Below are 13,164 nucleotides of genomic sequence, written 5' to 3'. Positions count from 1 at the left end.
AGCGCACGGTGCGCGAGCGTGCCACAGCCGATTTTCCTTCCCACGACACCCACGACAACGATGATGAGGATCAATTCTTCAATGCTCTGGCGCAACACGAGGCTGCTGCCTTGTTGAATCTCCACGCGCAAGTAGTCTCGGTACAGAACATCCGAGCTCTCATCCCACTGCTCCTCGACGTCAACTCCACGTTCTACTCTCGCTGGAGAGAATCCTTCCTCCTCACCCTTGGGAAGTATTCCCTGGAGCGGCATGTCCTCTCCGACGACGTCGCCCCTGCCTCCCCCGACTGGGTCCGTATGGACTGTGTCGTCCGAGCTTGGCTTCGCGGCACCATCTCCGATGACCTGATCGACTCCATCTCCGAGCGCCACGCCACTGCTCGCACACTGTGGCTCGCCATCGAGTCCCAATTTCTCGGTAATCGAGCCACACGTGCCCTCTACGCCGACGCCGACTTCCGTGCTTTTTCTCAAGGAGATCTTCCTGTTGCCGACTACTGCCGCCTCTACAAACGGAAGGCCGAGAACCTCCGGGATCTCGGAGAGCCAGTCTCTGATCGAACCCTTGTTTTGAATATCATCTGCGGCCTCAGTGAGCGATTTGCTGCCATCGGACTTCAACTTCGCCACACAAATCCACTGCCAACTTTTCTTCAGGTGCGTGATGACCTTCGCATGGAGGAACTGACCATGGCAAAAGCTGCTCCTGCTACTGTGCTCCTCACCACCAACACCAAGGGGGCTCCTTTCAGTGGCACCAAAGGCTCAGCCCCCTTCTCACCGCAGCGACAGGGCTCCAACAACGGCGGTCACAAGCGTGGCAAACGCGGTGGCAAGCGTTCTTGCGGCGGCGGCAACGGCAACAGCTTCGTAGGCAGTTCCGGGGGCGGCCACACCAATAGGGGCGGCCACAACAGCGGGGGCGCGCCTAGCGGGGCTGCCTCCTCCGCTTCTGGTCCCTTCAGCGGTGGTGGGCAGCGACTAGGGTTCTGGCCCTCATACCAGAATCCTTGGTCTGGCTCCCACATGTGGCCCGGTGCCCAGGGACCCCCAGCACCCCTTCCACCACCCCCTAGATTTCACCAGCAGCAGCAGGCGCTCCTGGCCGGTCAGTGGGCCGGCCAGCGGGGCGTCCCTTCTCCCGCTCTGATGTATGGGCCTCCCGAGGGCGTCTCCTCCAACGCAGGCTGGGATCAGCAAGCTCTGGCCGCTCAGTTCCAGACGATGCAGCTCCAACAGCCCGCACAACTTGACTGGTATTTTGATACCGGAGCTACTAGTCACATCACTTCGGATGCCAGTATCATTTCCTCTACTACACCTTCTCCCTCTTGTCCTTCCACTATTGTTGTTAGCAACAGGAATCTTGTTCTTGTCGCCTCTACTAGTGTTGCCCACCTTCCTCATAACTTGCATCTTAATAATGTTCTTGTTGCACCTAACATTATTAAGAATCTTGTTTCTGTTCGGCAATTTACCATTGACAATAATTGCTCCGTGGAATTTGACCCTTTCGGTTGTTCTGTGAAGGATCTTCCTACTCGGAGCGATATCGTCAGGTTTGACAGCTCCGGGCCTCTCTACCCTTTGCAGTTTCCTGCCACGGCGCTCCTTGCTTCATCATCTTCTTCACTTTGGCATCAACGTCTTGGACATCCCGGTCCTAAGGCTCTATCCAAGCTTGCTCAGACTTTTGTCATAAAATGTACTCCTAGTAGTTCTGCGGGTCTTTGTCATGCTTGTCAGCTAGGTCATCATGTACGCCTACCTTTCCATGCATCCTCTCGTGCTACTCGCAATTTTCAATTAATACATTGTGATTTTTGGACTTCTCCTATTGTTAGTGTCATTGTTCATAAGTATTATCTTGTTATTCTTGACAATTGCTCACACTACTTATGGACCTTTCCTCTTCGTCCTAAGTCTAACACCTTTTCCACTTTGTCTCACTTTTTCGCTTATGTTTGCACTCAGTTCGGGGTCACCATTCAAGGCGTCCAATGCGACAACGGCCGCGAGTTTGACAATCTCCGTGCCCGCTCTTTCTACCTGTCGCATGGCATCCACCTTCGAATGTCTTGTCCCTACACTTCAGCGCAGAACGGTAAATCTGAACGCATCATTCGCACTACAAATAACATGGTTCGTTCCCTCCTTTTGCATGCACGCGTTCCTCCTTCTTATTGAGCCACTGCTCTTGCCATGGCCACCCACCTTCTGAACCTGTTGCCAACCAAAACTCTTCAGTTCTCCACTCCTCATTTTGCACTCTTTGGAGTTCAGCCCTCATCTGACCATCTTCGTGTTTTTTTGCTGCAAATGCTACCCCAACCTTTCTGCCACAGCCCCACACAAATTAGCTCCTCGCTCCACCCTTTGTGTCTTCCTTGGTTTTTCTCTGCATCATAAAGGATACCTTTGTCTTGATCGCCAATCTAACCGGGTCATCATCTCGCGTCATGTCGTTTTCGGTGAATCCTCCTTTTCTTTTGCCGAGTATTCATCTTCACCATCCCGCGAGGATTTTGATTTCTTGGATAGTGTTTGTCGGGTGGTAAACCCAGCCTGGTGGCAGAATGCACCCGCCTAAGCCCTGAGGGAGAATGAACTCGGGGGGTAGCTAGGATTAGTTCGATCTAGATGCAAGAACACAATGAACACAGAAGGTTTAGAATGGTTCGGGCCGCCCGAGCGTAATACCCTACTTCCACTGTGTGTTGTATTACCTATGCTCACAAGAGATTGCTCGAGAGTGGTTCTAGCTGGTGAGCTGAGAGTGTGAGGGAGAGAGTGTGAGTCCACTTGTCCTGAGACTAGCGTGTGCTCCCCTTTCATAGTCAAAGGGAGACACGTACATAACCGTTGGGACCCCGACAGCTAGGCCCAACGTGGATGTATTTAAATAACATAACGCCTAGCGCTATTATGGTGCTATGCCTGGGGAAGATCTTATTCCGGGATTTTGCTGCCTCGTCCGCACGAATGTACTGACCGGCGCAGACCCTCCGACCGGCGTGGTCTTGCCCTGTCAAGTTGGTGCGGCACTTGCAGCTAGCCGGGTAGGCTGCGCCACGCATGCTGCTCATGCCGCGTAGCTTGCGGCGTAGGCGGCATGATGGAAAGGGCCGTGCCATCGCATCCATTTAATGGGGCAGACTAACGTGCACCGCGCGGGCGGCGCCTGCGGCTGCACTGTGCACCTTAGTAATACGCGACCAATAGTGGAGTCTGGCAAAAGCTGCCCCGTGCTCCGCGGCGACAGAGCACACCTCAGCCTCCCACATTAAATGCGGTGGGTGGGCGAGTCTTCTGGCGGAAGACTCGTGCCCGCGCCCGCGGACACGTGGTGGCTTCGGACCCCTCCTGGGTGAAATGCTGGTTCCCCGCGCGCCGGGGGGTCCGGATGGCATGGGGGGTCCAGGGACCCCCGGCTATATGCGCCAGGCGCTGCCTTCTCTAGGACACGTGGCGCCACCGGATCCTCCCTCGAGCATAGAGCAGGTCCAGGGCCGCTGGCCCGGCGAGGTGGACTCCAGACCGCAGGGGTCCGACTGCTCTGCGCTTCAGCGCGTAGTTTAGGATAACTACGCGAGTCCTTTCCCAGACGCAGTAGGAGGGGGTACCCCAGTCCCGGGGTACCGACAGTGGCCCCCGGGCCCACCTCGGGAGAGGCTACGAACCCGAAGGTGGGGCCACTACTGTGACCTTGCTTCCATCAACTTGGTTGCTTCTAGCGCTCGACTGCACGCATTGCAGGAGTCTTGTCCGGCTTCGACCATCCATCGGATTTCTCGCTGCCTCATCACATCGCAACGGCTCACTGACTCATGGCCCCCACACACAGTGGTACACCTAGTCACGCGAGCGACGCTCGGCATTGTTGCGGTCGGGGTAAATTGAATTTTTACCACCAGCGCACGGGCGACGGTTCAGATCCCGCTTTTTCACACCTTCACTTGTTACCCGCATCTCATGATAGGTGGGCCTGCCCCCCTGTGATGGACTAGGCATCTAACTCTAGGCATGAGTGTCGCTTGACTTCCAGCAACGGTTTCGGGGCGCGCCAGATTGGTCAGGCTTTGTTAAAGGACTGTGCCGTTGAACGCGGCACCCTTTTCGCATTCGCCTTCTTCCTTCCAAGCCCTTGTGCCCCTTTGCTTTCGATCCTCCTCGCCCCTTGCTCTTCTGCGTAGATTGTTCCTCGCCTCCACAGCACAATGACGTCCCTCGTCCATCCCCACCGTTTCCAGACCGAGGCGGAACTAAATGTGGTGCACCGCCTGCTTGCGTGGAGTCCATGGGAGACCGTCTGGGGGATTCGAGCGGGCTCGGTTCCCCTCGGTGATCTGCGCGTCGGGGAATTTGTGCTGTTTGTTTCGCACATTTCCACCGGCGTGGGGCTGCCGATTTCTTCATTCTTCCGGCTGCTGCTAGAGGATTTCGGCATCCAGCTCCAGCATCTCACGCCCCACTCCATCCTCCTGACGTCGATCTTCGTCCACCTATGCGAGATGTTCATGGGGGTGCGGCCCTGCGTCATCCTCTTCCGCTACTTCTTCGTCCTGGTGAAGTCCGGGAAGAGCAAGGATGAAGTCGGGGCGTACTACTTCTAGACAAGGAACGATCTGCAGACGCCCTAAATCCCCAGCCTCACGGGCAGAAAGTGGGAGGATTGGTGCAGGGAGTGGGTGATCGCCACCACCGACGCCAACGAGCGCCTCGTCATGCCGACCGAGGGGCCCGCCTCCGACCGCCAGTCCTGGAGGGCCAAGCCGTCCCTGCCGTCGGCGATTGACCCCGTGCTGAGCAAGATCGGGACGCTGGCGGTGTAACACCCTAATTAAAATTTCAGCATTTAATAATAAATTTAATTGGCTTTATTTAATTTTCTAAGGTTTCATTATGCTTAGACTTGCATTAAATCTAATTTTGATCCACAAGTAATTAAAATTTGTCTAAGTTTAAAATTTGTTGTTGCATTCATGCTGGTGCATTAATTTATTTGTTTGAGTGTTAGGGTTGAATTCAAATTCGAATTTGAATTCAAATAGTTTGATTGGTTTGAGTTAGATTGAAATAGCAATTAGAAAAGGAAAAAGGAAAGAAGACCCAAACCCGGTATCCAACCCCGCGGCCCAGCTTTCCAACCCGGTCCGCTCTCTCCTTTCCCCGGCGGCCCACTCCTGCAGTGCGCGCTCGCCTCCTCCCCGCACTGGCCCAAACGTCCCGTGTTCGGCCCAGTAGTCCAGCTCACCCCCTCCGCGCGCTCAGCGTCGCGAACGCGTCGCCCGCGCCTCGCTGACAGCCCTGGCCCACCTGGCAGCGCCTTCTTCCCCGCCGTGATGCCCGCACCTCTGCTCCGCTTCGCAGCGCCGCGACCTCGCTGTCCCGTGGCCCTGCTCCGCCCCGTGCGCGCGCCCGAGGCCCACCGGCCAGCCACACCGTGCCCCTTCCCTCTAGAAGCTTCGCCCAGAGCCCGGGCCGAAGCCGTTGCGCGATCCGCCTCTCACGCACACGGATCGCGGCCGCAATCACCGCGACGCCCGTGTGGTGCACGCCTCCCCAAGATCCCCGGTTCCCTTTAATTGGCACCGCCGCGACCTTCCCCGCACCCTACCCTCCTCCACAGCCGCCACTGAACCCTAGAGCGCCGCCTCCCCATCGCTCTGCACTGCTCCGCCGTGCGGAGCATCTGTGCTGCCGTGAAACCACCGCCACGCTGCGTCCCAGCCCCTGCAACTCACCACCACAACTTCGCCTCGGGCCCAGGAATGACTCCGAGCCCGCCATCCCCGACCTCTGCCCTGCAGCGGCCGGAATTTCGTCCGGAGCACTACGCAGGTAACCTGGTGCGCCACCGCATTTGCTCGCCGTCGGCGAAGCCCAGGCTCTTCTGACCCCTTGTAGACCTTCACAGGGCCTGTACGGACCTCCTTCGCGGATCAGCAGGCCCGGCGCACCCCTTTCAGCTACCACCTCTGCGAGCTCCGCCGTGCGCCACCGCCCTCCATCAACGCCGTCGACACTGCACGGCCTCCCCGTCCGACCAGCACCCTCGGTGAGGACTCCTGTACCTTCCCGGTCTTCATGCGCTAGTTTCAGAATTCCGTGAACCCTATCCGAGACCGGAACGGCGCTCGCCGTCGTTCTGCTGCCGCGCAGACCCGCCACCGCCTTGGCGCTCGCCACTCCGAGCAGCCCCGAGCCCCGCCGTAACCCCAGGTGGATTACGCACGTCGCGTACTCCACCCATGACCAAACCCCCAGGCCAAACCAGGCCCTGGAACCCCCGAAACGCCGAAGTCCGGGGAGTTTTCCCCACGCGCCGCCGCGGGACCTCTGTCCCGGCGAGCCCTGCCGCTGCCGTCGATCGGATCGGTCCTGGACCGCCCGATCTGGAATGGACGCGCGAGATTAGATCGCCTTTGGATCTGATCTGAGCCGCGAGATCTCGATCCAACGGTTCAAATCTGTAGATACCGGTTCGGCCTACCAGTTTTGCTAAAGAGTCCCTGAAGTTCCTGGGAATCAACCCGCAGTCCTGTGCCATTGAAAAGTATTTGCAGTTCAGCCCAAAATCTTACACGGACCCCCCTGTGCTCTTGAAAAATAGAACCTGCCGTCCAGCCTTGGTGTTTTTGCGGGTTAGACCCCAGATCTAAGGTTTAATTACGTTTTAGACCCTGGTTTTTGCAGAAAACCCCCAGAAACTATGTTTTTCTTACAGTTAAGCCCCTGGAACTTGTTTTAGGCCTAGTTTTCGCGTTTTAACTCCGTTTAAGTGTTCTTTATGTCCACGCGATCGTTGTAACGCATAGAATAGTTCTAGCTTGGTTTTGTTTGCTATTTTTATGTATTGTTGTACTGATTCTTAGTGTTAGCTTTTGTTTGCATGCATGTTTATGTTATTGCCTTGTTTTTGGCCATGTGTTCGTGAGTACACATTGAGCTACCGGAGGAGCCCCAGTACTAGTACCCGGAGCAGCCACCACCTTCTGAGCACTTTGAGCAGCAGGAGCAGTTTGAGGAAGGCAAGTATAACTTGAACAACACCTATCACTTTAAATACATTTTCATACTGCATTTTAATACTGTATGCCTATAAGGATTTTCCTCGCCACTTTATATCCTTTATATATGTACCTTGGGTTGCATTTTTGGTTAGTTGTGCTAGGTGCCGCGCTATAACACACTTGGTCCTTTTTAATTAATTTGATTAATGGTATATGCAACTTAATTCTGGGAGTGGCCCGCTTGAGTGGCTCACGTCTCGTTTAAAATTGGTTTTTCTAGAAACTTGGTTTAGGGGGCTCACACTGTGTTTTGTGCTAGCTACTCTCCATAAGGACCGTACGTCATTAGGGCGACAACCTGGGACAACCGCGCAACCACAAGACTGGAATGGGACGGTCTTGGCGTAATAATTAGGTCTTTTTGGTTTGGAGTAACTTACCTGCGGGGCAGGAAAGGTAAGCTTCAATGGTCCCTGCTCCTCCGGCCTGGTCTGTGCTTGGTCTGGGCACCTGTGTCTTGTACCCCCGGAGGTGGGCCCCATCGTCGCCGATCCACCCTCGCGGTTACTCCTTACCAACGAGATTCTTTGTAAAGGCCTCGTAGTGTGTTTGCTAGTCATCTCACCTAAGGAAGTGTGATGAACAACTAGTGTAACTAACGGCTTGTGGGTAAAGGTGTGCAACCTCTGCAGAGTGTAAAACTGGTATACTAGCCGTACTCACGGTCATGAGCGGCCCGGATCCTCCTTTTGATTAGTGGGGTTACATTGGTAGTTTCGGTTTGGTTCTCAGTAGTTCATAATTAATTTTGATTAATTACTATGTAACTGGGGTATGGTAATACATCAACCTGTAGTAAATAGCTTTTATAAAATTTTGCCAAGATTAAAAGCTAATGCAGTTGAGTCAGCCAACCTTAGAGCCTCATAGTTTGTATTATACTTGTTGAGTACAACTTGTGTACTCACTCTTGCCTACTCTACTCTTTTTCCTCTTGGGGATACTCTACTGCTGCTCAGTTCCTGCCGACGCGAGGGAGTTCACCCGGAGCTACCAGGAGTATGAGGACTTCTAGGCGTTCGTCTCCCAGTCGATGTTCCTGTGGCGTCTTGCTCAGCTTCCGACAAGAGTTATCGTATATGTTTTATGCTTCCGCATACTCTGTATCAGACATTTTGTCATTATTATAATAAATAATATTCGTACTCGCTTTATTATATCTTTTACGTGATATATGCTGTGATATATTGTTCATTCTGTTGTATATACGTGTGACTTGATCCTGGCACGTATATGATTGCTCGGTTTATGTCCTATTATAAACCGGGTGTTACAGAGTGGTATCAGAGCTATATCGACTGTAGGACGAAAGCCTAGATAGAACTGGTCGAGTTTTAGGTCTCTTCTCTCTAAGCCTTGTCTGCTGAAACTATTTTGCTATTATATTCCTTAAAATTCCGAGATTTTTACTCGTCTTGCCTTGAATCTTCTCTATAGAATTAGTTCCGTAGATTCTGGCCTACAGAAAAATCGTTTGATCATCATAGGTATAAGCTAGATGACCATTTTATAATAATACGATAGCACGTTCTGCGATGCATTGTGTTAGTCGAGTCGTGTGTTGAACTCGGCTAAGTTGTGAAATTGTATGCTTGTTATTATGCTACATGTTTGATTTGGATTTTCTGGTTGATTGCATAGTTTAGTAGTTAAATTTGTTTAATGAAAATCAGTTTTAAATTAAAGTTAATTAATTAATAAAACGAGTTAGATTGTTGGGGTAAAACCGTCCACTCTATCCTGTCTACTTTATCGTATCCATCTGAATTTATTTCTGCAATATCCTTACTCATGAAATCTTTTGTCCAAAATCAGATGGTGAACACCAGGCGTGGTTCTGACCAGCAGGGGCAGAACAACCAGGGTTCTAGGATCCCGATGCCTCCGCCTCTGACCCCGGAGCAGTACTTACAGCTCCAGATGCAGATGATGGCTACGCTGAACAACACTGTTCAGGCACTTCAGCAGGCTCACACTCAGCCTCCGCCTCCTCCACCGTCGCAGACCCGCGACAGGCGTGTTGAGTTCCTGAGGGGTCACCCGCCGACGTTCTCTCACATGTCTGACCCACTTCAGGCAGACGACTGGCTCCGTGCAGTGGAGCACCAGCTGGACATCGCCCAGTGCGATGATTGGGAGCGTGTCTTGTACGCAGCAGGACAGCTGCGAGGTGCAGCTTTGGACTGGTGGGAGTCCCACCCAGTTCAGGACCATGAGGCTTTCACCTGGATCCAATTCCGGGAGCGGTTCCGCAGCCACAACGTCCCCGCGGGCGTTATGAAGATGAAGAAGAAGGAGTTCCTTGCACATAAGCAGGTAAACTCAGATATAATCTTTCAGCATTTTCCTTTTGAGCTAGTATCCCCATTGTTCTATCTTTCTGAAGCATGAGCTATTCATTCGTCATACATCTGTCCTTTTCACTTCAGGGAACTATGACGGTCACGGAGTATCGTGATCGTTTCCTTCAGCTCGCTCGCTACGCCCCTGCCGAGGTCGCGGATGATCGCGACAAGCAGGAGCATTTCATGGAGGGTCTCGAGGACTACATCCAGTACGCGCTGCTCAACCTCCGCTTCGATGACTTCAACCATCTGGTTGACAGCGCGCTCAACATGAAGCGCAAGCACCTGGAGATGGAGGACAAGAAGAGGAAGATTGTTCCCATTGCTTCCGGCAGCAACACCCGTCCTCGCCTCCAGCCGCCCCAGCAGTACCAGCAGAGGCCACAGCAATACCCGCCTCGACAGCAGCAGCAGGCAGGCTAGGGCCAGAGTTTACCGGCACCTCCGGCTCGTGCTGCTCCACCAGCTCCGCCAGCACCTCAGGCTCCATGGCCGGCAGCTCCTCCTGCCAGACAGCAGGCTCTAGGACTTCTTCGCACCTGCTATAACTGCGGCCAGCCGGGGCACTACGCCAATACTTGCCCCCGGAAGTCGCAGGCGGGACAGCAGGGGCGCCCAGCTCAGCCCAGGGCGCCACTTCAGGGGAAGGTGAACCACGTTACGGCCGAGTCAGCGGCCGAGGCTCCCAATGTGGTTATTGGTATGTTCATGGTCAATTCATATCCAGCTACAGTGCTTTTCGATACTGGTGCTATGCATTCCTTCATTACACAGTCTTTTGTCGAGCAACATGGTATTCGTACTAGCACATTAAAGAGGTGCCTGTTAGTATCTTCACCGGGAGGACAATTGAGGTCTCATACCTTCTGCCCCAGAGTCAGTGTATCCTTAAGGGGGGTAGAATTCAGTACAGATCTGATGGTGCTAGACACCAAGGGCATCGATGTCATTCTAGGGATGGAGACTCTTGCTAAGTGGGGAGTCCGGATAGATTGTGCTCAGAGGACAGTCTTGTTATCGGCGTCCAATGGCTAGGAGGTTAGTATCAGTGCAGTGGAACCTTCTGGATTTCTTCATCAGATGGAGGCTAGACCCACGGATGGTATTCGCGTGGTGTTCGAATTCCCGGATGTCTTTCTGGATGATTTGCCAGGTATGCCGCCTGAACGCGACATCGAGTTTTCTATTGATCTCTTGCCTGGCACTGCTCCTATTGCAAAGCGGCCCTACCGCATGGCACCTATAGAGCATGAGGAAGTCAAGAAAACTATTGATAAGTTGCTAGCCAAGGGCTATATCCGTCGCACCTTTTCTCCTTGGGCTTTTACATTGTTGCTAGTAGATAAGAAGGATGGCTCGAAGAGAATGTGTGTCGACTATCGGGAGTTGAACACAGTTACCATCAAGAACAAGCATCCACTGCCCCGTATTGAGGATCTCTTTGATCTGCTTCGAGGTGCTCGTGTATTCTCGAAGATTGATCTGCGTTCGGGTTATTTTCAGCTGAGGATCCATCCTGAGGATATTCCGAAGATGGCATTTACCTGCAAGTACGGGCTGTATGAGTACACGGTCATGTCCTTCGGCTTGACTAATGCCCCGGCTTTCTTCATGCACTTTATGAACATGGTTTTCATGGATTATCTGGATGTCTTTGTGGTGATCTTTATTGATGATATTCTGATCTTCACCAAGACAGAGGCAGAGCATGAAGAGCATCTGAGACTCGTATTGCAGAGATTAAGGGAGCATCAGCTGTATGCTAAGTTCAGCAAGTGCGAGTTCTGGATTGACGAGGTTCCATTCCTCGGTCATATCATCTCCAAGGGAGGTATTGCAGTTGATCCGAGCAAGGTGAAGGATGTGCTCGAGTGGGAGACACTGCAGACGGTGAAGGAAGTTCGGTCATTCTTGGGCTTAGCAGGATATTATCGGAGGTTCATTGAGAATTTCTCCAAGATCGCGAAGCCCTTGACTTCTTTGCTAGAGAAGAATGCGGCATTCATATGGATTGATGAGCGTCAGATGGCATTTGATGAGCTGAAAAAGAGGTTGACTACGGCGCTAGTCCTTACTCTGCCAGACCAGAGCAAGAGGTTCACGATGTACTGTGATGCTTCGAAGGATGGTCTTTGTTGTGTTCTGATGCAGGAGGGCAGAGTGATTGCTTATGCTTCACGGCAGTTACGTCGGCATGAGCTGAACTATCCCACTCATGATCTTGAGTTAGCCGCAGTTGTGCATGCTCTGAAGATTTGGAGGCATTACTTGTATGGGCAGCAGTGTGATATCTACACTGATCACAAGAGCCTCAAATATATTTTCACACAGAATGAGCTGAACATGTGGCAGAGGAGATGGTTAGAATTGGTCAAGGATTATGACCTGGAGATTCACTATCATCCGGGTAAGGCCAATGTTGTGGCAGATGCTCAGAGCAGAAGATGCCTCAGGAGTTATGTGAGGAGTTTGAGCAGTTGAGTCTGGGTTTCTTGCATCATACTTCGAGTGCAACATTCGAGGCAGAGCCTACTCTAGAGGCAGAGATCCGGCAGCATCAGAAGGAAGATGAGAAGCTGCAGGAGATTCGTGAGTTGCTCAAGAAAGGCAAGGCTCCTCATTTTAGAGAGGATGATCAGGGTACCTTGTGGTACAAGAACCGGATTTGTGTGCCAGGGGGGAATGATCTCAGGAAGTTGATTCTGAGTGAGGCTCTTGATACGGCTTACTCTATTCATCCGGGCAGTACTAAGATGTATTATGATCTTAAGGAGCGTTTCTGGTGGCCCGGGATGAAGCGTTCAGTCGCCGAGTATGTGGCCATCTACGACACATGTCAGCGTGTGAAGGCAGAGCATCAGAGGCCAGCCGGTTTGTTGCAGCCGTTGAAGATTCCCGAGTGGAAATGGGAGGAGATCACGATGGATTTCATAGTGGGATTGCCTCGTACTCAGCAGGGGTACAACTCTATATGGGTAGTAGTGGAGCGTTTGATGAAGGTTGCTCACTTCATTCCGGTGAACACTACTTACTCCGGTGCTAAACTTGCAGAGCTGTATATTTCCTGGATTGTCTGTTTGCATGGTGTGCCCCAGAAGATTTTATCTGACAGAGGATCTCAGTTCACTTCACAGTTCTAGGAGCAGCTCCATGATTCGTTGGAAACGAAGCTGCGCTTCAGTACCGCCTATCATCCTCAGACAGATGGGCAGACAGAGAGAATCAACCAGGTGTTGGAGGATATGCTGAGAGCTTGTGCTATTCAGTATGGTACCAGTTGGGATAAGTGCCTGTCGTATGCTGAGTTTTCCTACAACAACAGCTACCAGGCCAGTCTGAAGAAGTCCCCCTTCGAGGCATTGTATGGCAGAAAGTGCAGGACTCCTCTCTATTGGGATCAAATTGGTGAGAAACAGCTCTTTGGCCCTGACATTATAGAAGATGCATTGCAGATGGTACAGGCTGTGCGGGAGAATCTGAGGATTGCACAGACTAGGCAGAAGAGCTATGCAGATGGCAAACGGAGGGACCTGACCTTCAAGGTGAACGATTATGTGTACTTGAAGGTGTCACCAATGCGGGGAATCCGCAGGTTTAATCTGAAAGGGAAATTAGCACCAAGGTACATTGGTCCATTCAGGGTGCTGGAGAGGAAAGGCGAAGTTGCTTATCGCCTAGAGTTGCCCACTGATCTCTCTGGGGTGCATGATGTCTTCCATATTTCTCAGTTGAAGAAGTGTCTGT

The 13,164-nt window shown here is 52.5% G+C and overlaps 1 protein-coding gene across 1 annotated transcript; it reads left to right on the top strand.

Annotated features, from left to right (window-relative positions):
• Positions 1–299: 299 nt before the first annotated feature.
• Positions 300–12,529, top strand: LOC120669341. Its single transcript, XM_039949112.1, has 3 exons — positions 300–1,258; positions 12,167–12,291; positions 12,516–12,529. Exons 1-3 carry the CDS (start codon positions 300–302, stop codon positions 12,527–12,529), a joined length of 1,098 nt encoding a protein of 365 aa, XP_039805046.1.
• Positions 12,530–13,164: the final 635 nt, after the last annotated feature.

The sequence above is a fragment of the Panicum virgatum genome, chromosome 4N (genome assembly GCF_016808335.1).
Source record: "Panicum virgatum strain AP13 chromosome 4N, P.virgatum_v5, whole genome shotgun sequence".
Taxonomy (NCBI): Eukaryota; Viridiplantae; Streptophyta; class Magnoliopsida; order Poales; family Poaceae; genus Panicum; species Panicum virgatum.
The sequence above is the reverse complement of the archived record's forward strand: the minus strand, read 5'-3'. Positions and strand labels throughout refer to the sequence as shown.